Genomic DNA, 24,422 nt, shown 5'->3' with positions numbered 1-24,422 from the left:
TCCCCATCATCTCTGACAGTTTCACTGGGGCCAAGACACACCTCAGACAGCTCAAAAGCAGAGAACAAGAGAGGACATCCAAAAGTCTCTCCTGGCAGCAAGGAGCCACTTTGCAAAACACAAAGCCCTGCTGCCACAGCACAGCCCAATGTCAACACCTGCATGAGTACCATGATGGGAAGGGCTCTGTAACCCAGGGCTCAGTGCAGCTTTCAGCAGACTGAGCAATGCTTTCAATCTGGCCTGTGACACAGCAGGGCAAGCCAAAAGCCTTGTTCCCAGAGAACATCTGGCCATACAGAAGTCAGGATAGCTGCTCACTTGCTTCTTTTCTCTGAGGTCATTGCAAGCTGTGACCCAACAGCCTTCAGATGAATGCAGTCCAGGCTCTGCTTTCAACATACACTTAGAAACAACCACTGATTTTAAAAGTCAGGGATGGAAAAGCTCCTCTGGGGAGCAACATTAAGAATGAGATTTTCCTGAGTAAGCAACAGAAGATGAAATGAATAGACATCGATCTTCTCCTAAAGGACTTTGTGCACATGATGTTGCTAAATTCTCCATCTGGGAAGTACAGAGATAATCTATAAAATCATTTTATTTGACAACATGTCCACTTCCAACATATAAGGCAACAACTGAACGATTATTTGATTAATGTGCTAGAAAATACTGAGTATCTCTTTGTGTGGACACTCATTTGCAGGAATTATTGCTGAGAAGGTTAAGAGGATGTGTCTGTGTGGGTCTGTGTGACTTGGGAATGTGAAACAACTTTTAAAAACAATGCAAGTCAGGAGATGTCACACAGTGTATACCACTGAAACAGGCAGGGCTGTGCAAGGGCACAGTTGAGAGCTCCTGGTGAGACACTATTAGCCAGGACAGCAAGGTAAACATCCCTGAGGCAGTGAGATGTACCAGGAGATGTTCAGTAACTCATTAATGTGAATCATTACTACATACACCTTGGGTCAAGCCACTGTGTTTTTGACACATCTTGATATACCCAAATCTTCATCTGATTTGCTGTGGGTGCAGGTTCCTGCAGCATGAAGTTTAAAGCATGTGGTACCAGTCTGATTGTTGCCCAGAGCTCTGCACTGGTTTGGAATTTCACTGTGAAGCTACAGATAGGGCCCAGGTACTATACTAGAAGACCTCATAGAACAGTCATAGAATCATAGAATATGCTGAGTTGGAAGGGACCCACCAGGCTCATCAAGTCCATCTCCTGGCCCTGTGCAGAACACCCCAATCATCACACCATGTGCCTCAGAGCATTAACCAAATGTTTCTTGAACTGTCAGGCTGGTGCTGTGACCACTGCCCTGGGGAGCCTGTTCCAGTGCTCAACCACCCTCTGGGTGAAAAACTTTTTCCTGATATCCAGCCTAAACCTCCCCTGACTCAGTTTCACGTTTTTTTCCTCAAGTCCTGCCACTGGTCACAAGAGTGAAGAGCTCAGTACCTGAGGATGCTGAAGAGCAATGAGGTCTCCTCTGTCTCCTGCAGGCTGAACAGACCAAGTGCCATCAGCCACTCCTCACTTGGCTGCTCCTCCGGACCCTTCACCATCCTCATGGCCCTCCTTTGGACACTCTCTAATAGTTTAATACCTTTTTTATACTGTGGTGCCCAATACTGCACACAGGGCTCGAGGTGAAGCCACCCAGTGAGGAGCAGAGCAGGACAATGGCCTGCTTTGACTGGCTGGCAATGCTGTGTGCTTGAGGCAAACCAGAAAGGATTAAATAAGGTTATAAATAGTGGGAATCTGTCTTTGCCCAATTCACTGTGAGGTGGATATTTAACACAGCAATGTGACAGTACTCACAGGAAAGGTGAAGAAGCCAGCAAAAGAAGCCTGATTTGATGCCCATAGTCATATAAAGTTGTGCATCAATAATGCAGAGTAACAAACTGAGCAATTTTGAAGAAAAGAATTGTGCTGTCACATATGCAGAAAAAGACAGGAAGTGTTTGAAGGGCAGAATTGTTAAATCCAAAAGCAAATTCACTAAACTCACCAAGGAGATGCTGAGTGACCTTAATTTCAAAAGAAAATAATGGCAATTTAAGAACCAATCCAGATTATGACCAAGACAGGCAGGTTGCACTTTGGTCTTAAGATCATGTTTATGAAAGAAGGTTTTTTGATTACCATGGAGATTATGGTGGGGAGGTGGGGGGACAGGTTTTCAAGCATTCAGCTGCAGCCACTGGCAATGGTCACAGGTTGTTATAGCAGAAAGGTCAGAACTGAAGGTGCCTCTAAGGTCAGATTAGATGCAGGTACCAATTAACCAAGCAGGTGGTTAACTGTCAGAACACAGTTTTGAGCAGATCACTGATGTGCACGTTGCTGATGTCTGAGTTAGAGAAGAGCTGGTGCTGGTGCAGAAGCTGGAGACAAGCCATGGCAGGCCAGTTTCCAAGAACTGGCTGTGTTGTCCATGAAGACCTTGGAACAGCAGCTGTGCAAGAGTTACCCTATGCAGCAAGCACATGGAGGACAGCCCCCAAGCTTCACTACCAGCCAGTCAGCTATAAAGTAAGATTGTCAGAAGCCATCCCCAGAAAATGAGTTTTTTCTCTTCTGTATTTTCTCTTTTGTTGTCAGGTTGGTTTATGGGATAACCAGATGGCAAATAATTATCTTTTAATCAAAATAATCAGATAAATTATTATAAGAAAGTATAATCTTATAATTAAAATGAGGTTCTTGGCAGTGCTAATCACTATATGACCTATGTATTCCTCCTGTCAAGCCTGAAGCTATGCAAGCAAGTCAGTTGATACTTCCATACTTTAGTTTCTATATCCATACACTGCCCATGATCCTTATTTCTCAGAGGTACTTGACAGGGGACAGTACTCATTAGTGCTTTGCACTCCTAATGTGGAAGATGCTACAGTGACACAACCAGAAAGAAGGTAGTGGAGCAGAGAGAGCTTGAAGTGGTGGTGGAAGTATCACTTATTAATGTATCAACTTATTCTGGCTTCATCTGAGGTGGTTGCCATTTGAAGGAGCTGTGCACTTCTATAGGGCACCTCCTCTTCCTCACTAAAGTCTATTTACATCAAGGGGGAGCTAATAGACCTCAGAAAATACGTCTGCAAAGAACTGTCCTTCCTCTGGGCAGAGCCATTCCCGCCAAGTAGGTGTTGCCCAACTGCTTTCTAACAGCCACATTAAAAGATGGTTTTCTGGATTATGTTTCCCCATATTTCAACTCTTTACCCCTAGAAACTCCCTTGTAATGTCCACCCAGACTGACAAGGCAGGAGAGGGAAGAAACCTTTGGCACTGTCCCTGGCATGGCTCCTTGCATCCCTGCTGTTCCTCCCACGCAGGCAGAGCCTGGACTGGCCCAGGAGACCCAGAGCCCTTCTGAAAGCCTCTGTCCCTGCCACATATGCAGCACACCAGGATCTCTGCTCCACTCCTGCAAGGGCCAGGGCCAGAGACATCCAGCTCTGCTAGAGCAGCTCACAGGCAGGGGGAAAGGCTCACTGGAGAGGACAGCATGCAAGAAGTGCCTGTACCCAAGGTGGAGACAATGACCCCAGCCACAGCCTCTGTGACCCTTCATGCCAGCCCTGGGACAGCGTGGGACAATGTGCAGGACCACCAGGAGCTCAGGGGCTCTGCCTGCCTGGCTGGGAGCAGTGTGGTTTGTTCACATCACTCCAGATCTCCTACAGCACAAAGGAGGAAATATTGACACAGATGCATCTTCCCTTTGTGTATTCCTCACATAATCTTGGCTAATTAGTAAATTGGTTCATGCTTCAATTAGGACTATTGAAAATGCTTTAGTAGCTGACACATGATAATTAAAGGGACATAGCCAGGACTAAGTGCTGTATTTAGTCTTTACTTGTATAAGGAAACTTTAAAGTGTTACCAGTAAAAGATTTATAGTGATAGCCATTTAAAAAAAATTACAAATTAAAAAAAAAAATAGAATTAAAAATTGCCTGTTATGGTTTCTCCATCCCACATGACAATACCAAAGGGGTTTCTTTGTCTTTCTGGTCATCTTCATTTTTCAATTTGTGCCTGATTTGTGCACAGCAGCCCAGCCCTCACTTCCCACTGCCACCTGAGACTGCCAAGAGACATGAAATGCTGCCAAATTCACATGACAATGTTTCACACTTACTTTAAACCAGTGCAAATAACTGCACCAGCAATGAGAAATCAGAGCTGCTAAGTTGCAAGGGAGCACTTCCATGCCACGCAAAAAAAAAATCCTTAAGTGCCTAATATGTTATTCAGGGCAACTCAAGAGATGTGGTATATCCACGTATCAGCCATGGGAATGACCACTGGAGTTAGTGAATGGCAAATTCACTCCACTCTCAAGTCTCACAGTCACCTTGGAAGCACTGAAGCACCAAAAAATGCTCCATGAGCTTCCATAAAGCAGTGAGCCCTGCCAGACAAGACATCCAAAGGACTCTATATTTCACTTTGTTCAAACATGATAAAATGCTCTAATATACAGGGTTCTTCAAGGAAAGATGCCACAGTTTGCTTTAAGAATTTCTGTGAAAAAGGGAAAATCAGAGTTTGTTAATCTCCTTCTCTCAGCAGAGTCCGTGTTGCTGACCAGCTGAGCTATTTAAGTCAGGTTGTACAAGCACAATAGCACAACTCCACAGGTTTTCTTTTCCTTATTCAGCTTAATGAAGCTACTTGGGTTCAAATATTGAAGCTGTGTGTACAGACACATGCTCACATGCCCCATGTCTGGCCTGCTCTAAGTCAGCTTCTTCTTGCTGACACTATGAGACTTGAGCTTCAGGGCCAGGGGAGAGCAGACAAAATTTCAACAGCCTGTGGAGCTATTTGTTGAGGTCTGTACAATAAGTACATGTCCTGTACAAGCAATGATTCAACTTGGCAGCCCATGAAACCACACAGCTGAGGTGGGTATCAGCCTGGTGTAGGTGCAAAGCAGAGCGAGGGCCCTGGGCACAGACAATTCTCCTCTCCCTGCCTTGGGCAGGTTCCCAGGGGAACAGCTTCACTGAGGAGATCCTGTGCCTTTGTTCTCTTAGAAAGGAATTTCAGAAGGAGCAAAACTTCAACCACAACCATACTATGGGGAGGGAGAAAGAAAGGGATGGAGGGAAGGACGGAAGAAGGAAGGAAGGAAGAGAAGAGCAGAAAGGAAGGCAGGAAGGACATTAATTCCTTACTAAAAGTATTTGAATTTTATTGTTTTCATCAGAATGCACCACAATTAACACCTATGATATTAAATGCATCATGGGTATCAGTGGCAAAAAACCCCAAACCAACTTACTAGAGATCTTTTGCTTGCTCTAGAGAATGGCTCCAAAGCTTGGCAGCGTGCAGGACTGGGAGTGACCTGGTCAGGACAGGGTAGGCTGGGCTACCTCAAAGCCTTTTGAGATGTCCTGAGCAAACACAAAATGGGGATACAGCTGGAAGTGACCCTCTGTCCCACCACAGTGCTCCTAAATTCCACCTGCAAGACAGACACTCGTCATTGGCTGGTCTTGGCAGATCAGTGCTTCAAGCTGTCACCCCTGGTTTTAGACTTTTTGCTGAAGGCATGTAGATTTGGAAGCTATATTTAGATGTCTTCTCTATTCTTCAGCAACAGAGTTGCCATGGAGATACTGGTGAGGATGAGAAGGTGGGGACAGAGGGGGAGAGGAAGTTGAGGAATGAGAAATACTAGATTCAAAACAACCCTCACCAGCCTAGGAAGGCTTTAAATTCCTCCTAGGGCAAAAACTGCTGGAGCTTGTTAGCTGAAATGAGCCCCTGGCATTGCCTGACAGTGTGACCCTGCCATGCATTGCTCAATGCTTTGTCATGGCAGGTTTGAAGAGAGACAAGGGGCTGGCTTTCCAGCACTGCTCCTTTGGGAGACTGTGGCCCCCTTGACCTGAGCTTGCCAAAACCAGAACTCTGGGAGCTCCATAAATGTCTTGCTGCTGGTTCACAAGTTCATGCTCCATAGCTGGTCAGCTCCTGCCATAGCTGAGGTGCCTTTGTCTCTGCTGCCAACAGTAGAGGTGGGCAGGGAGCTGCAGCTGGGCACAGAGCTGCTCATCTGCCCAGACACATGGGCAGGGACACGCTGGCACAGTGGGGACAAACAGCCCAGCACAGGCTGTGGTGGGAGTGAAGGTGGACTACAGGCAGGCATTACAGGTCCTTGATCTCTGCCTGCCAGGCACATGCACATTCCCTGGGCTGACACCAGCTGCAGGCACAGACAGATGTGCAGATTCATACCTACCACCTACAACATTGCTCTTCCCAGCAGAGACAACATAGGTGAGACTAAGGGCTCCTCCTAAAATGGCTGCTCAAGATCACTGCCCTAAAATTACTACACTGCTGATGTCCAGATGTTGGAAAGATAAATTACTTGTTGATAGAATTTCCTTGTTAAAAAGTTTAGGGCTAGACATGCTTCAGCGATCCCAGACCTAGGGGGAGGCTAACAAAGCTTGAGGAGAAGTATGTACTACTGATAGTGGACACAAAGAATGCAGGACTTCCAGGCTACAAGGACATTTGGCAGAAATGCAAAGTTAAGGAAGAAACTAATAAAGCCAACTCAGCAACTGTGCTGAAATTGGCTCTGACTGGGCAAAAGATCATTTCAACAGGAGAAGATTGCGACCATCACTCATGAAGTACCAACTAAGAAACTGATGGACTCGAAAGAAGAGGAAGACTGAGCATGTGGACTAACTAGCATGAGATGGGATGAAAAGCTGGTAGAGCAGAGAACCGAAATAATTTAACCAATAGATGATAGAATACAAATTAATAAGAGTGCTATGGAACTTGTAGCTAATGAACATTAATGCCTTTGTTTGCTAAAATGTATAAATAGTGAAAAGTTTGGATAGTCTTGGTGCTAACTTTGTGGATTTGTCACCCAACACGGCTTTCTGCACAAAAGTCAAATACCTCAACTCTGTGTGTCGATCAGCCTCTTGCATACCAGGTGAAAGAACCTGTTTTGGGACAACAATGGCAATGAAATTCAGCTTTTCAGGAAAGGTCGGGATAGTCCCTCCAGCTCCCAGCACAGAAGCTGGCTTATCTCAACATCCCACTCTTTGCTGGCTCCTGCATGTGACAGCATCCCCAGACTTCAGTGCTCAAAGCACATCAGAAAGGGTGGAGAGCAAGGCCAGCTCTCCCACCACAAATGCCTCCGACAGCATCCTCACAAGTGTCTGTGTCCCCTCCCTCCCCTGCTCTCCCCACACTCCCACGCAGGCAGCGCTCTCAGCTCTGCAGGACAGCGCTCAGCCCAGCACTGGAGTTGCACTACATCCAAAGCAGCAAGGCAGCAATCTGTAGGAAATTAATGAGCTGCAAACAACGCTGTGCAGCTGCCAGCCTGAAACGAGCCCGCTCTGCACACTGCAGATACAATTATTACATATGAACAAAAGGAGCTGTAGCCAGAGCTGGGCTGCTTTGGCTCCGGTCACAGGCTTCTTGTGACCAAGATAAGGGGCAGCACAATGGATTGCCACAGCCAAATCAAAGTTGCATATCCAATCATTTACACAGAGCCAAGATACTGCATCTTTATCCAAGGCTCTGTGCATTTGATGGGACTCACAGTTCTCTTCTGTATTTTCTATTTAAAATAGGGCAAAGGATACTCAGTTACACCATTTCATTTTGCTCTTTGGGGCTGTTTTTTTTCTGTTTCTTACAGAGTAAAAACACACTGGGGAAACCAAACAGGGCCATTTTTTAATTTCCAGGAGCTCATGTCCTGGGAGAAGTTGCAGATTTCCAGAAGGAGGCCAGCCCTGCTGAGCTTTTACTTTCAGAATCCAGAGCTCTGCACCATTAAAAACCGCCTCCTTATTCATAAACTAAACAAAAATCATGTCATCAGCCAGCTTTGCAGGGAACCAGAGTGGCTCAGAAGGGTTAAATCTGGAAGCAGTGCAATCTCTAGCCTCGATAATGACCCAGCCTCAGTTCCCAGAGAGATGAGCTGCTGCAATGCCTCCTGCCTTGGCACAGCCTGGCTCAGCACTCAGGGGAGTGCTGCACACAGGCAGGACCCCATCAAATGGACCAAGCACACCACAGCCTGCACAGCACTCACCCACCAGTGACCCATGCAGGTCTCCTGTAGGTTCACAGAATAACAGAATGGCCTGGGTTGGAAGGTGCATTAAGGATTTTCTAGTTCCAACCTTCCTGTTGTGGACAGGGACACCTTTCACGAGACCAGGCTACTCAGAGCTCCACTCTGGCCTTGAACACCTCCAGGGATGGGGCATCCACAGCTGCTCTGGGCAACCTGTTCCAGTGCCTCACTACCCTCATAATAAAGAACTTCCTCCTAATATCTACTCCAAATCTTTCAGTTTGAATCCATTCACCCTTGTCCTGTCTCTACATGCTCTTGTAAAAAGTCTCTCTCAACTTTCTTATGGGCTCCCTTCAGGTAGTGGAAGGTCACCCCAAGCCACTCTTTTTCAGGATGAACAATCCCAGTTCTCTCAGCCTCTCCTCACAGCAGAGATGCTCTGTCCCTCTCATCATCTTGGGGCCATCCCCTAGACTCACTCCAGCAGGTCCTTGTCCTTTCTGCTGCAGACCCCAGAGCTGATGCAGCCCTGCAGGTGGGTCTCACAGAGCAGAGCAGAGGGGCAGAGTCCCCTCCCTGCCCTGCTGCCCACGCTGCTCTGGATGCAGCCCAGGGCACACTTGGCTCTCTGGGCTGGCAGTGCACGCTGCCTCTCATGCACCAGCACTGCTCCATCCTCGGCAGGGCTGATCTCCATCTGGTTTTGGCTAAGCTGCTAAATGACCCACAAGAGAGACAGCTTAAACTCCTCCTGGGGTCCCTTGTCTTGCTGACAAGCAAGAATCTCCTATCTTCACTACCTTGTGGCAAGAGTTAGTACTAAGGCCCTTTACCCATCCTAAAAATCTAGCCTACCCTCATTCCAACATGCTCCTCAAATCTTGCTCCTGTTCTTGCTGTCTAAGCCCTCCCACAGCAACACTTTCAACACCTCAGATCTTAATAAATTATGCTCTGTCTTCTCCCTTTTAAGTTTTGATAACACCACTGAACAACCTGACTGGTCCTGTCAAAGACCAGCCACAATCCTGATGCCCTCTGGCATATATCAAACACAACTGAATGCTGGGTTTGCACGCACCTCTCACATATTTGTCTCCACCTGCAGCTGGAGCTGCAGCTAATAAGGGAAAATCATTCTCAGCCCTGGTCTGACACTTGGCTTGGTGGTAGGTGCAGCACCTTTCACCCCAGCATCAGTAAACATGTCCTCAGGGGTTTAGCAATGTGACACAACTGCTCTGAAGGCTAAAACCTCATAAAGAACTCTAGGATGAACCCCTTGTGGTGTCAGAGGAAGGGATGTTCTTTAATGGGCTCCCTCTTTGCCCTCCCAGCCCATTTATTTTAAAAAATATGACTCAATCAGGAGTTTTGCCTATTATGGGGCCTAGAAAACCTTTTAGGACTTGAAATCCCAAGGTAAATATCTTCTGAAGGGAAAGGAAAAGATGCACCTGAGGGTTTTTTTAGCTGATTTTGATTTTTTTCTGAAAGGAGGTCCCATCCCAGCTCTCTGTCCAGCCAGAACATAATTGAGTTGCAATGCCATTGGTGCCTGAGCATTGTTTCCTCCCTGCTCCAGCCTCTGCTTCCTTCCAGCTCGTTTCACATGTGCCCTGCAGTGAGTGTCAGTGCTCTTACAAGGAAACTGCTATACGCCAGGGAGACTGTCAGGAGCAGGAGCCTTCTGCTCTGTCTGTTTACCAGGGTGTCTGTCTGTGTTTATCAGTGGCTTATTCTATTTTTCAGAGGCTGTCCCTTGCTCCTTGCCATCACATTGCCCCATGCTTCCTTTGCCACCCTAGAAAGGCAGTGGAGCAAAATATATGCTGAGAAATAAACCACACATGCTAAAAGCCCTTCAAACTGATGCCAATCAGCCACAAACCAGACCTGAACGTGCACTTCATTCATCTGAGGTTCTCCCCTGGCTTCTCACCTGTGAATAAGACTGCACTTATCTTTGCTCTCCAGAAGTAGAGCTGAAGCAGAGAGAATATCAAAGACTTGCTTGGCTTCACAGGCAGCAATCAGCTGGAGCAGATGGGAATGAAACACATGAGTGAGATTAGATTCCCCCCCACTGATGGCTCCCCAGGCACTTGCCTGGCCCTCCTTCCACCAGGGACCCCCCTGGCACCCAGGGCTGCTGCTGGAAGTGCCCTGGATGTGGCTGCAGCACAGCAGCTATTCCTGTCCATCAGCACATCACTGCTGAAGGGCCAACGAGGAGTGCCCTGGGACCTCCTGGTACCCATGTGTGCCCTCCTGGGCCAGTGGGTGCTGCCAAGCAGGAGCTTACCACTAGGTCTTTGAAACCAGCCAGGCTCTGACAGAGGAAACCATTTAGGGCTTCCTGAAGTAGTCTGAAAAGTCCACTTTCACTTGAGCTTCACAATCCACACTTCACAATCACAGTACTGAATCAGGAGGAATGAAGCTGCCTGGGCACAACATCACTTGGCCTAACCTCATGGCGAGACTGAAGGTGAGTTGCATCTCCTGCAACTGTAAAGGAGTCCCTGTGAACCTCTGAAAACCTATTTCAGGTCCTAATGTTAAGAAAGGTCTATGGAGCCAGCCTTGAAACTGGAAATAACTCCCCATGAAGGACTTGGAGATGGTCTACAGCCAGAGACAGCCTGCAGCAGCAAAAACTGGCTCTGTCAGGCACACTTGCCTAGAGACAACCAGGTCACATCCCACTTCCAGCTAATTAGAAATAATTCAGGGTTTGGTGGTTTGGTTTTTTGAGATTGCTCTTGTTTTCTTTTTTGGCTTTGTTATCAAAGATTTATTTACTAGTTGGTGCCTCCTGCAGAGATAGGCATTTAGAGACCTGCAACTGGAAAAAGGACAAAAAATGCTACTAATGATATTGCCATCTCTTTAAAAAGCAATGATAGTAACAGCCCCTACTAGCCCTTGGAGCTTCACATATGACTCTGCTCTGACAGAGTGTGACTGTACAGGAGCATTGGACTCTGTTTAATTTTAGCCCAACTGCTCCAGATCAAATTTTCACAGCCTCCAACCAAAGACATGGCTTTTATTAGAGGCAAGAGTTATTCGTTTACAGTCAAGCTGGATTCATTCCTTCTCATGCCTCAGCACAAATAATAACAGTTTTGCTGGCTAAACAAGGCTCTCCTGGCCATCTGTGAGACCCACTGAAGACTGAAAGATTGCCCAGGTGCAATTCAGGATAAAAATCTGATTTTTGGAACATTTAGCACTGCTGGGATTCAGCACTGAGAGAGAGAGAGAGGACCTAGCTCCATGTTTTGAGCCTGATAGTGCAGAGATGCTAAAGCCTGTTTTTTTCTTCTACTTCCAGCTACTCTGATTTGAAATAATGAGGAATGAACATGTGGGGCAGTTTGGAAGTTTTCTTTGATTTTTTTTTTTAATATTTTATAGTGGGTTTTTTGTTTTGGTTTGTTTTTGGTGTGTGTTGTATGTTGCTTTTACAGTACAAGCAGATTTCAGATTGTTCAGTGTCATGGATTTGTCAAGGGAGATGGGTTCAAATCCAGTCCTTCCAAAAATGGATTTAGGCAACACTGCACCAAGATTGGATTCACCCTGAGCATCTCTGACACCATCTAGATCTATTTTCTTCTTCTGGGGGCTGTGCACTTAGATGTGGCATTGTTTTCCCCAAAATGCACATGGCTAGGAGTGCAGTCCTGCTCTTCAGCTGCACTCTGATGTGTTTCTTCCTGCCCCTCCAGGTGTTAAGGTTTTGCTCGAGTCAAGAGAGATTTATTATCTTTAGTCTAATCTAAAGAGAGCCTCATTCTCTGGAGCCCCTGGCAGGACTATGCCACCACCCTAAGGCTTGCTTGGCCATGAAGCCAAACTCCATGTGCTGCATCTTCCCTGTGCTCACCTCTAGCAACACCGGGGGCTGCCAAAGGCTGCTGGCCTGAGAGGGCTCTCCTGAGCAGGACATGTCTCTTGGCTGCTGGTGGCTCCTGGCAGATTTCCATCAGGGCAAGACAGGAGGCACATCCCGGCACCCATCCCGCCCCCCTTATGCAACCACCGCCGGCTAAAAATACAGCGGCAGCCCCTGAGCCCCGGCCAGGCGAGATGCAGATTTAATGAGGCTGCCATGGCAACGGGCTCCACTTCAGGGACCGGGATGCAGGGGACAGGGATGCTTGGGGAGAGAGGTGCTCCTCGGCTGGGGAAAGCTGCACAGTAAAACCTTGTGGCACTGGTGTTGGAAGGCTTTTTCCTTGCTGATATTATTGAAATTGTGGAGTGTTTGGTTCAGTTAGCTGCAGTCAAAGAGGCGAGCTGTGTAGTATTTTTAACAGACAAACCTGGACCTATTTCTGCCAAGAGAATAAATATTTACTAGTCAGCCTTAATTAAACTCCATCACCCACAGGCAAAAATGTTAAAACGGGGATAAATCAAGGAGGCTGTTTCAGTCTACCAATACTATAAACAATTCTCTCAGGAAAAACTGGGTTTCTTACAGAGCTGAGAAAATGTAGCCATAGAACTGGCCAGTACAGTCAGGAGACCTGGAAACAGCAAAGGTCACAAGAGGAAATGGTATTGGTTTAAGTTTCATGGGTGATGTCTTCTGTGCCAGTGCAGGGAGCAGATGTGGGGGGAACCCAGTAAAAAATCAACACTTTTGATGAAAAATCTGGGATAAAAAACCATTACAAGCATGGCTTTTCAAAGAAGAATAAAAGTGAGATTATTGCCTCCTATCCTCATACTGATCCTCCTACACTGTGTGCAAGAGTAAGGACATATGCTAGCCAAAAAACCACTTTGGTATGCATACCTCTAAGTACTAGATTAGCAGCTGCTGTCCTGTGGCTCACAGGTGTTTATGGATCCATGGATTTTTTTTGTGAAATGTGGAAAATACCTTGGACATGATATCCTGTTAATAGTTAGATTAGATTTGCTGTTCATTAGGTGACACCTTTGCTGGAATGTTACAGACCAAAGTCTCTGTTTCCATTATAAAGACACAATATTTTTCCAAAATGCAGATTTTTTTTCCCCAGTAATTTCTTATTGCCTTCACACAGTGATATTCCTCCTTGTCCTATTACACAACTTCCTATCTAAGAACTAATAAGAATAAAAGCAATGAAAAAAAAAATAAAGATAAATTGTAACATCTTCAGTCATGAGAAACAGAGGCATGATAAAATGTCATGGGAAAAAGGAATGGCCAACCTCTGCTCAAATCTACATATTTGGCACTAGGAACTAATAAATCAAGGTCCTCAGAATTGCTGCTTATTATTGAAAATTCTGGCAAAATCAGGTGCCTCTAAATGAAAGCACCTATAAAATCAAACAACCCAGCCAGGCACCCAAACATGGTTTGAACCCAGTATATCTGAATATTAAAATAAAAAAATCTCTGTTCTCTACTTTTCTCTGCTCAGGTCCTTGTATTCAGACATCCTTCAACTCAAAGCAATCTGCCCAGTACCCTTTTCTCTAGAACAAGCCATTCCTGTTGACAGGAAAAGTCATCACTTGGAGGCATTGAACCCTTATATAAGCTGATTTTGTATACATTAGCTCCCATCTGTTATGTCTCTCCTGCTAAACCAGGTTCATGTCCTGCTATAAGTCTACCAAAACACGAGAGGCATTTCACAAACTGCAATACAAAATTATCTCCCTGTCCCATGGAAAGGGTCTGCTTCTAGGATGAAACATGGCTCGTGTTAAACTACACACAGCACTGAAACTGCTGCCACAAATTAGAATGTCAACAGCACCAAGAAAATTCAAGGGGCCCATGCAGAAAACTGCCCACAGCTGCTTGCTAAGGCAGAGACATCTCCAGCACTGCAGCAGCCCCAGCCCTGACCATCTGTGGTCATAAAGCTGGAACAAAAATACTGTCTGTTCAGGTACCCTCCCTTCCTTGCTGCTCCTCACAAGGCTGCTAGGCTGTCACCTCACCATCAGTCTCCCCTGAGCTGCACACAGAGGGCTTGGCAAGGTCTCCCCTCCTCTGTGGCACCACGGCTCATACCAGTGCAGTACAGCTGGTCACTGGAGCTCGTTCTGGTCTCTGTGCCACCTCCTCTTTGCAAAGCTGAGGGATGCACAGGTGAGACCATACCAACCTGCTCTCTCAGGATATTGTAGTCTGAACCTCAGTCAAGGTTGACTACATGTCAAGATTTTTCTCCTTTCCCTTGAGAGCTCTATTAAAAATAACTTTTGACATGAAATAGGCCTGGACAGTAATTTTGCCTTGTACAGTCATGCAGTTCAAAACCCAATCTCATTGCCTCACTGAGTTCTGAAATAAATGAGCAGACATCAAAGTTGGATACTCCCTTCCCTGCACTGACAGATGACAGTGCAAAGGAGGAGCTAGTGCAGCATCTTCTTGACAAAGCAGGTGCCTGAGGTGAGGAGTACAGCACTAGTGGGGCATGGGGCAGTCACCATATCCATCCCTTTACTTACACAAAGACCAATTTTCATTTAAAACTACAGCACTATCCATTATCATTCCCCACAACATGGAGTTAAATTATACATGGCACACAGGGAGATCACGGGCCTCTTCCATCTCAAGCTCCTTAGCTTAACCCAGATTTCCTAACCAAAGCACTGGGGATGCCACTGTCCTTGCCTTGCCTCTGACAGTGTCCTCTATTGTGACTCTAAGAATGTCACTTCTTGCCCCACTTGTAGAATGGGAACAAGTGCTTCTTTGCCTCTGAAGTATTCCATAAGCGTAAGTGCCCTAATATTTCAGAACACTTCAATATATGGGGGACAAAACCCTTGAAATGCATAAATAAATAGAGGCAAAGGTTTTAAGGAGTGGTAATATGCTTTACTAGCTCAACTAACATTTCTCTATGAGCTTCTTAACACACAGCCCAAAATGTACTCAGTTTCAAACATGGGATTTCTGTTTGAGCCTGTATTAAAAGGTTTGTACTGCCTTAAATTGTTTTTTCCATGGAACTCATACCAATCAGCTGGGCTCAAGTTTCCTCTCCCTAGAGACCTATATCCTTAGGCCATCACAGTTTGCAACAACATAAATAGCTAATTAAGGTCTTACTTAAAAGGAAGAAAGCAGTAAGAAGGCATCCTCAATTTCTTCTGGAAACACTTGAGCTGTCCACCACAGCTCTGGTTTCAGACAACCTAAGATGAAACCTACAGTATTTGCTGCATCAATATATTCCACCATTATCACACTGTATTTGCTGCTCCAGTCATGGGGCAGGCAGCACACAGAGAGATGATTTATCCTATAACACCCATCTTGCTAAACAAGTTCACACAACCCAGTGAAACAAATGCTAACTCTCACAAAACGGCAAGACATGGAACTTAACAGGCCAGGCACTTAGGAAGGCTCTTGAATGTCTGTTCAGTCCTCACCAGGACTGAGAAGAGCCTACCTGAGACAAGCTCCCGTAAGACTGATCTCAGTCTCACAGCAAGGGCAGTTTTTAAGCAATACAGAGGTGCTCCTGGTCTCTTGTAATGGGCAAGAGTCCAGGTGAGTCTACCAAAGGCATCTGAAAAGCACAGTACCAGCAGATGAGCAGCCACACTGCAGGAACTGAAACCATGTAAGCTGTCCCAGAGACTCCCCTTCACAGCCCAGGGCCCTGCCCTGGAGGATGGGAGCAGAGAAGATAACCCAGAGGGGACATCCCAAAGCACCACCTCTCCTGCCTGCCTTCCTCCAGTCATGCTGTCATTCCCAGGCAGACTGGAAATCTTGCTTTACTACATATGCAAAACGAGATAACACCTTTTTTGGCCCCAAAGCAACTCTCACAGGCTTTGCACATGGGTTGTTTTCACACCTCACTGTGAGGCAGAGAATTCTGGCAGGTTTCCACCTCACCAGGCAGCTCAGCCACCTGGCCTCAGATATCCTCTATGCTTTTTTGTGCTCTCTCCCTTTCCAGGATTTTTTCCTTAGGGATGCTTTTAGCAGGGTAGTCTTCCTGGACTGGCCCCATTTTTCTTCTCTTCCCACCCTGCCTGGCTCCACTCCCAGGAGTTCCTGTGCAAGATTCTCTGGATCGCCAGGAGGACCAAGATGGGACTAGGCAATGGTGCAGAGACAGGCAGGGAGCTGCCTGTAAGGGAGATGAAGCTGTCAAGACAGGACAAGCTTGGCTTCCATGGACCTCCCCTCTGCTGGCAGGAGGGTGTCCAGCAGCATGACACTGAGACAGAGACATGTGGCACATGAGCAGAACCAAGGCTTGGTCAGCTCAGCTCCTTAGTCCATTTCAGGAGCCCTGCTGTGCTCTCAGCTCTCACAAACCAAGAAGTCAGCAGATCTGTCAAGAATGATAAAACCTAGCCACAGACCCTTAGACCTCTGCTTGTTATCAATTATGAGGCTTGCTGGCAGCACTTAAAGGCTTGCTGTGAATAGGAAAGCCACAGTCATTTCTAGCAATCTGGTCCTCTTGCAGGACCCGTCACACCTCTATGTCTCACACACCTTCACTCATTTACCCTTGCAGCATGCCAATGAGATGGGAACCAGAGGAAGAACTGAGGTAGGAGCTGTGGCTCCCATCCACAGTGTCCAGCTGGCACCACAGCACTCCTGGCCACTGGCTCCTGTCTGGGGAGAAGACCCTTCCTTATAAAGGGGTTGCTACAGATAGCTGCTAGAGATGGAAAAGGAGGCCTGAACACTGGTAGGGTCTTCAACCAGATGCCCTCAACCAGAGAGATGAGAAGCATGTGTAGCTGCTCGTGGCTGCTCCAGGAATGAGCTCCTCTCAGCCAGGCCAGGCTGGCTCCTGGGCAGAAACCTGGTAAAGCCAGGACCACCTGAGTTAGAGCTGAACTTATTGAACAGGCATGTTTTTAAATTTAGCAGCTGAGAACTGGGCAGCCTGTTTCTTGTGTGGAACACTCAGCTGGGCCCTATGGAGAATGTGCTACAGTTTTGAAGCCCTTGCAAAAGCATCTCTTCTACTTCACTGCTTTTCAAACATTAGTAACATGGGCAAGGAGGAGTCAAACTTTGCCTTGTATTTCACTTGATTTACAAAAGCTCATAAGACAAGGCTACACACAAAGAAAGAAAGAAGGAAGGGGCTATTTTCTTTTTTTGTTATTTTGTCTTAAGAATAGGTACACAATCTGGTGTGCTGGCTGTAAAGGGATGTCTGTAGTAGAATACACCTTCCTTGCAAGCTGTTGGTGCATTTGGGTCAGGCAACAGGAGAGGAAAGAGAGAGAATAAAATCATCACACTTCTTTTTTTCCCATTCCCATACTCTGGGTTTTAGAGAACAAGCTAGAGATGAAGCTCCTGTTAAAGCACATTTAACAAGCAGCTCTGGTCTGCAGCTCATGCATAAGTGATTCTCTCAATCTGAGTCCTGATCACCTCTGGGGAACAGCCTGCCAGAAGCACCAAAGGTGACAGATGTTAGTGTGTGTTTTGGATAAAAGCCTATCGTCTGCATAAGGTAGCTAAGAGATGATGCCTAAACTGAGCCTTGCCTTATTACCCAAAATGAAGACATTTATAGGCAGCTATTGTTTTGTGAAAGGGAAGGAAAAATAACCTCTGTGATAGAAGAGGAGGGGCCATAAGACAAAGACTAAAGCAGCAACAGCAGAAGAACTACAGTCTGAGTAAGAAACAGGATTCAGTCCATGCAAATATCTGGCTCTCACCATACTCTCTTATCTCAGCCAGCTCAGTCCTGGGGCTAGGGACCAGGGTTTGCTTTTGTCCTTTTGGGTTTTGTTATTCAATATAACTGCTCAAGTTAAAAGGGATCCACAAATCTATATTGTCAAAAGAAAAATCATTAGCTCTAAGCCCTAAAGAAGACACGTCTGAGGGCTTGTACCAGCTCCCACAGGACTGCTAGCATGCCACACTCACTTCTACCCCACATCAGAAACCTACCCCCTGCTTCAATCTCATTTTCTGAAAAAGCTGAGCATGAACTCATGAAAGAGACCCTGTCTGTTAAGCTCAATGGGAGGGAAGAAAACATCACATAAATGCAGTAAAGATGTGTCAGCTCCTCCATACACACAGGGAGCCAGCTATGCTCCCACCTGGTGTGACACAAGGTGGATCTGCAGTCTCTTTACTCCTAAGACCCGACAAAACAAGCTGCAAGGCTGAGTTTATTGCTCTATCTGGTATCTTCTCATTTGGCTCTAATCCTCTCCAATATATATGCAATATTTCAAATGCTCTTGCAGAGATGGGGCTCTTCTGAAGACCTGACATTTTTATAGCCCTGGCAAACCATCCATTTCTATTTAATTTAGTTCTTGACAGAAATAAATATATGCACTGAGATTTACATATGGGTAGACAGGCCAATATTTTCAGGCTTGCATGCTGAGGGCTGCATCTGTACTGCAATCACTGCTGTAGCTATAGGTGGTGTCAAGCTCCTTGTGTTGGCTATCACCCACTGCTAGCAACATAGCCACACCAGTGCAGGACTCACAGGCTATATATATATATATATATATCTATATATATATCTGCAAGTCTGGGGAAAAATTAATTGACAATACTGCTCTCCAGGTTACTGCAACTGTTTAAAACTGTTTAAGCTTCTGCCAGCCCTGGATGGAGGACCTCCTTGATGTCAGGACACAGCTGCTGCCTACACCACTGTGGCTGCCTCTTTGCCCCTGTGGCAGGGGAAGCAAAGGCTGAAGCAGGCAGCTTTATCTCACCCCCACTGAGGGACTGGAGCACCTCTCCTGTGTGGAAAAGCTAAGTGAGCCAGGACCATTCAGCCTAGGGAAGAAAAGGCTCTTATCAATGTATATAAATACCTAGAGAGAAGTTCCAAAGAGGACAAAGCCAGGCTCTTGTCAGTGACACTCAGTAAGTGTATCTGAAGTGATGAGCACAAACCAAAACAGAGAAGATTCCTTGTGAGCATCAGAAAACAAGTTTTTACAAGGGTGACCAGGAAGGTTGTGTAGTTTACATCCTTGGAGACAGTCAAAATATACCTGCACGAGTTCCTGTGTAACTAGCTCTAGATGGCCCTGCTTGAGCAGGGGGATTGGAACAGATGATCTCTGAGGGTCCCTTCCAGCCTCAGCCACTCTGTGATTCTGTGAAAACTGAATAACCAGGATGACCAATGCAAAATGGCCAGTGTGACATTCTTCCCTCCCATGGAACAAACACTCTACAAAGAGCAAAACTAACCAGAAATGGCCCAAATATGCTACCATGTGCTGGGAGCAGTGTGAGAAAACTATTATAGGCAAAGTATGCTCAAGCTGATGTTCTGTCTGGGACTTGTACAAGGGCTGGTAAGACTCAGGCTTGATGGCAGCAATAATATCTCTGCTGCTCTGTTGCACTGGCCTGCATGTTTTAATTAACACACTGGTACCTACCTCCTTCCGTCCTGAAACGCTTGCTATCCCACTGGATTAACACAGGGAACAATTTCCTCTCTGCTCCCCTGATTCAGTGACATGTCCACAGAGGAAAGAGGATTGGTGACCCTTGTTCTGAGACGGATTAAACCACTGGCTGGACTTCCACAAGCAGATTAAGGGAAATGACTGCCTATCCCTCTGTTCTGAAAGGAAAATTCACCCCGATCATTATGAAGGCTGAAAATAGTTGAGAGAAAAGTCAAACCTTGCACTCCTGGGATCTTGAACTAGAACAGAGCAAAGGGGTAAAAGGGTGCTAAATATTTCAGTGACTGAAAGAACACAGAAGCCAGCTTACTAAAAACCCAAGTGGTAGCCAATGGTGCTTTGACCATGGTCTGCATGGTCACCAGACCTGCTGCTGCTGCAATAGCAAAGTATCTGTCCCTTTTTAAACTGGGACCTGCCCTGCTCTTTGGACTCCTGTCCAAGATTCCCAGACTTTCCCAAGATTATTTTTGACCAGTTGGGCTAAATGAGAACCTTAGCCTGTCTCTCTGCACCAGGCTGTCCTGAGGCTCCTTTTGATGGCAGACTGGAAATGTGTAGAGGGAGCCACAAAAATGCCAAGGAGAGGACTACAAACCACCTCAGGACTACTGCAGCTTGTTCATCAAAGGGTCTGTTAAGAAAGCAAGCAAAGAGTGTGTCATATTGGGCAGGGTGCTCTAACCAGCCAGATGGGTCCACTGCTTTGGGATTTTCACCTTATACTCTACCAATGATTTTCACTAATGTTTCCCTTTTGGATAATTATCTGTGGCACTGTATTTACCTCAGGGAAGAAATGGGGTCAAGAACTGAGAATCTGGAAGAGGAGAGGAAGATGATGGGGAAGCTAAAAATGTCAAGAGGAACAACTAAAGGAAATTCCCAGTTGCCACCCTAGTAGATGATTTTAAAAAGCAAAAAAGAACAGGAATTCCCAAACCCCCTTCATTTTCAGCTCACTCTGAAGAACCCCCTTACAGGGTTATCTTGAACAGATGCATCTCACCTGGCACACCAAAACAGCTCAACACTAATCAATTCTTGCATCTCCTTCATGACACAAGTAGTTTTAAATCAGTCATCTGAATGAAGTTCAGGCTGTTACAACAGGAATCTATCTTTGGGTAGCACGTAGAGAATTTTGTTTCTTTCCTCTCAGCGTGGGCAAACAACCTCGTGAAAATACTCTGCTTTGGTGACCTGAGGCAGTAGGTGACCTTATCTCTGAACCAATGTTTGCAGTGCCTCCATCTCCCTCCCCCTCCATGCTGGGGATGGCAGAGCAGTGCCCCTGGCATGCACAGTGAGTCAGCAGCCCTGCAACTCCCCCATCCTGGAGATGTTCCTGCTCCCATGGCTTGCTCACAGCTTTGCAGCTAAGATGGGACACCCCAGTCTGTGACCAAAAAAATGTCATGAAGGAGGCAGGTCCTTCAGTGCAGTCAACACACCCATCAAAAATGCTCTGTTTGGGCCAGGGTATATGCAGAGGGCTGGTCCTGACCATAAGCAGCCTGCAGGAGCCTTGCTGCATGCTCTGCTTTCCAGAGAAAGGAGACACCTTCCTCCTGTTCTGAGGGCCTGCAGGCATTCCAGCTGATGGTGGGATGGGATGGCCATGATGTATTTCTGAGAAGCCAAAATAATCAGTGAATGAATGGTGTGTTTTGAGTTTCTCAACCAATGCTCCTGTGAGTAAAATGTTATTATAGCTAGGAAAAAAACCACTCTCTGAATTATTGTGGCTAGCATCTGACCTGAAGCCAGCCCACTCCTGAGATTTCAAAGGAGTTTCATTAGCTTTTTAACTTTTCACTCCTCTTTGCATTTCCATGCCCAGACAGTGAAAAGGCTAAGTGGCCCAATGCTGTTTTCACAGTGTGCAGATCATGTTCAGCATCATCCTGGCAATGCCTGGCCTCTTGAAGTTCTAGCCTCAGCTTCTGTGAAGAGACCTGAACTCATTTAAACATTCCAATTCTGCCTGTGCTTTTAATCAAATCCTTTGAGGTCACCTTTGGGGCTTTGTTCTGCAGCCAAGAGCACATCCCACACCTCTGACTCCAGCCATAGTCAGTGACTCTTTTCAGACTGAGCAACACTAAACAGTAAGGACCAAACCCAAGGCTTCTGTTTGCTTTGTATGGTACCAGCCTGTCCTTCAATAATGAGGCCCCCACTGCACTCCCATCACAGCTCAGTCACTGTGCATCACTGCTCCTCTAATAAGGATATTTCTGAGATTAGAGGGGCTGAACTTTGAACCACCAATGACAGACGTGGTCTGGCTTTTTGCCTACCTCTCAGGATGTCCCCTGTGACCCCTCTCTGGATGTCTCTAAAAAGAGTTAGCTCCTCCCACTGAACTTCTATCGTTTCAGCCCCTCTCTGGGCTGGCACCCAGACAGTGTCCTTTGCTGGCCACTCACCTTCTCACCAACGCAGATATCAAATATCACCAGGAAAGCACACTCCTTTGTATCTTGCATAGGAAGTGTTGACAGCCTTGTAATTTTGATTTAAGGAAATATTCACCACAGAATTCCACTTACTAATTCCAAGCAGTTTTTACTCATTCTTACTGACTTGGACCATGTAAGAAATTGTAGTGGGTTAATTAAAATGCGGTTAAAATCTGGTGCAAACCACAGTAGAGACATTAAGCAGATCCCTAGCTTACATATATTTTTAAAGAAATAACATGATTTGTTCCTTGGTGTTCAAGCTACAAGGTTAATCTAGTATTAGCATTCAGATTTGCAAAAAGCAGTAACCTGTTAAAGGGCTGTCTGTGCTACATCTGATTGTTGATCACCCTTTTAAACAACAGCATATTATGACAAGCTGAGAAAGTTTGGGCTGTTCAGTCTGGAGAAGAGAAGGCTCTGGGGAGACCTTATTGCTGCCTTGCAGTACTTAGATGAGGCTTTGGAAGAAAAGGGAGTGACTTTTTACACAGGCAGAGAGCCACAGCACAACAGGGAATGGTTTTAAACTAAAAGAGAAGAGATTTAGATGAGATGCTAGGAAGAAATTCTGTTGTGATGGTGGCAAGACACTGGAACAGGTTGCCCAGAGAAGCAGTGGATGTCCCATCCCTGGAAGCATTCAAGGCCACATTGGATGGGGCTTTGAGCATCAGGAATGATACTTAAGGACTTTTCCAACTCAAATCATTCTACAATTCTATGATTGCTATTACTGGAAATGGCTATTTAAAACATAAAAATATTAAAACATTCCCATCAGTCTTTAAAGCACACAATTATATTTTTGAAATTAATCTTGGTCTTAGAATTTGACTCTACATACCACCCCCTGCTGTAAATTCACTCCTGAAATCAAATCTGTCAGAGGCATGGAGTTTAATTTGATCTTGTGACTCTCTCCATTACTTGCTACTAAGCTAACCCATTACATTCTGGACAACATATTAAGCTGTGACATAACAGCAGAGTCACACAGGCATGAGTAAGAAGCAATAGGAGAGCCCATAAGCACCTTGATCCTTTACTGCTGCCTGTGCTCTGAGTAACTCATATTCTGCAAGGGCAGAAAGATTATATGGATTTCTGCTTAGAAGCCTGAATCATGGTGCAATAATCAGAAGCCAAAGGCTAGCTTTAGTCCATCACAGAGGTGACTTTTAAGAAATCACCAAGAAAACCCTGACCCAGAGGGTTAGGGTGGAAAAGAGAGAGAGAGAGGTGCACTTGGTTTTCAACTACAAGCGGCTCAGCAGGTTGCATGTACAAACCTTTGGCAGCTCATAAAAAGCAGTCATCTACACATACGCCTACTCGTCCCTGTGGTGCAGACTCTCAGATAAGAGGTAGTGCTTCTCTACAGCACAAATTATAGGTGTGGAGATACACAGAGCAATGCCTGCTAACAGAGTGTACCAACACTCATACCTACCTGCTTAAACATCACCCTCACCGGGAGACATGGCATCTCCTGCCTGCCCACACTGTTTCCTCCAGGAGAGGATGTGCTGCTGTGCCAGATTGCAGTGCCTTTGGCAGCAGCATCACCTGATGATGGGTGGGGGGTGGCAACCATCCTGGGGTGGGGAGATAAACATTAGGCAGAGTCTTTTCTTTCCTCCTTCCTACTGCCCAGGAAGCGAGCGTGAGGAGGCAGAAGGACCATGGATCCATCAAACCAAGTGGTCTCTACAGACCTGGCCTTGGACAGAGTAGCAGGAAACCTGCATATTCAGAAAACCATCCACTTGGCCTAAATCTCATTAACAGAGTCAACAGCAGGAGAGAAAACTTAAGGAGTCTGAGGTCTTTATGGTTTGGACCCATCCACGCTGCAGTTGCATTCAGATGAAAGGGCTGAGAGACAACAGTGTGGGACCACCACACATGGAGCTTCACTGCTGCTCCACCCATCTGACTGGGCAGGAGAGAGACACATCTGAGTGACAGAATGGAACTGTACCTCTTTGCTGGTCTGAGGATAGAGTTCACTTTCTTCACAGTAGCTAAGATGAGGCTGTTTTAGATTTGTGCTGAAAACAGGCCTTTTCTACATCTTGTATCACTCCATCTGCCAGTGGGCTGGGAAGGGCACAAAAGGTTGTGAGAGGAAACAGCTGAGCCCAAGCTGAGCCCTGAGACCACAGGCACATCCCACAACACATGGCATCACACTCAGCATGTAAAGCTGGGGATAGAAGGAAGGAAGGGGATACACTCACAGTGATGGTGTTTGCCCTCCCAAGTAATTCTTATGTGTGATGGAGCCCTGCTCTCCTCGGCATGGCCAAACGCCTGCCTACCCATGGGAAGTGGTGAATTAATTGTTCTGTTTTGTTTGCACCCATGGCTTTTGCTT

The 24,422-nt window shown here is 46.1% G+C and overlaps 1 protein-coding gene across 11 annotated transcripts in view; it reads right to left on the bottom strand.

Moving 5' to 3' along the window:
* The window catches only part of SLC8A3 (solute carrier family 8 member A3), a 129,829-nt gene that overhangs the window by 25,268 nt on the left and 80,139 nt on the right, over positions 1-24,422 (bottom strand). Inside the window, exons 1-2 of one of the 11 annotated variants that reach the window (XM_079309843.1) lie at positions 12,028-12,100; positions 10,075-10,169 (exon numbers count right to left, since the gene is read on the bottom strand). The exons of the other annotated variants lie outside the window; for them this stretch is intronic. Coding sequence (XP_079165969.1) covers positions 10,075-10,169; positions 12,028-12,090 — 158 coding nt within the window. The 5' untranslated portion in view covers positions 12,091-12,100. Of the gene's footprint in view, positions 1-10,074; positions 10,170-12,027; positions 12,101-24,422 lie in introns of those variants that run through there. 11 annotated transcript variants of the gene reach the window in all.

Source organism: Erithacus rubecula (genome assembly GCF_903797595.1).
Source record: "Erithacus rubecula genome assembly, chromosome: 6".
NCBI lineage: Eukaryota > Metazoa > Chordata > Aves > Passeriformes > Muscicapidae > Erithacus > Erithacus rubecula.
Note: the sequence above shows the minus strand (reverse complement) of the source record. Positions and strands in the feature narration are given on the sequence as shown.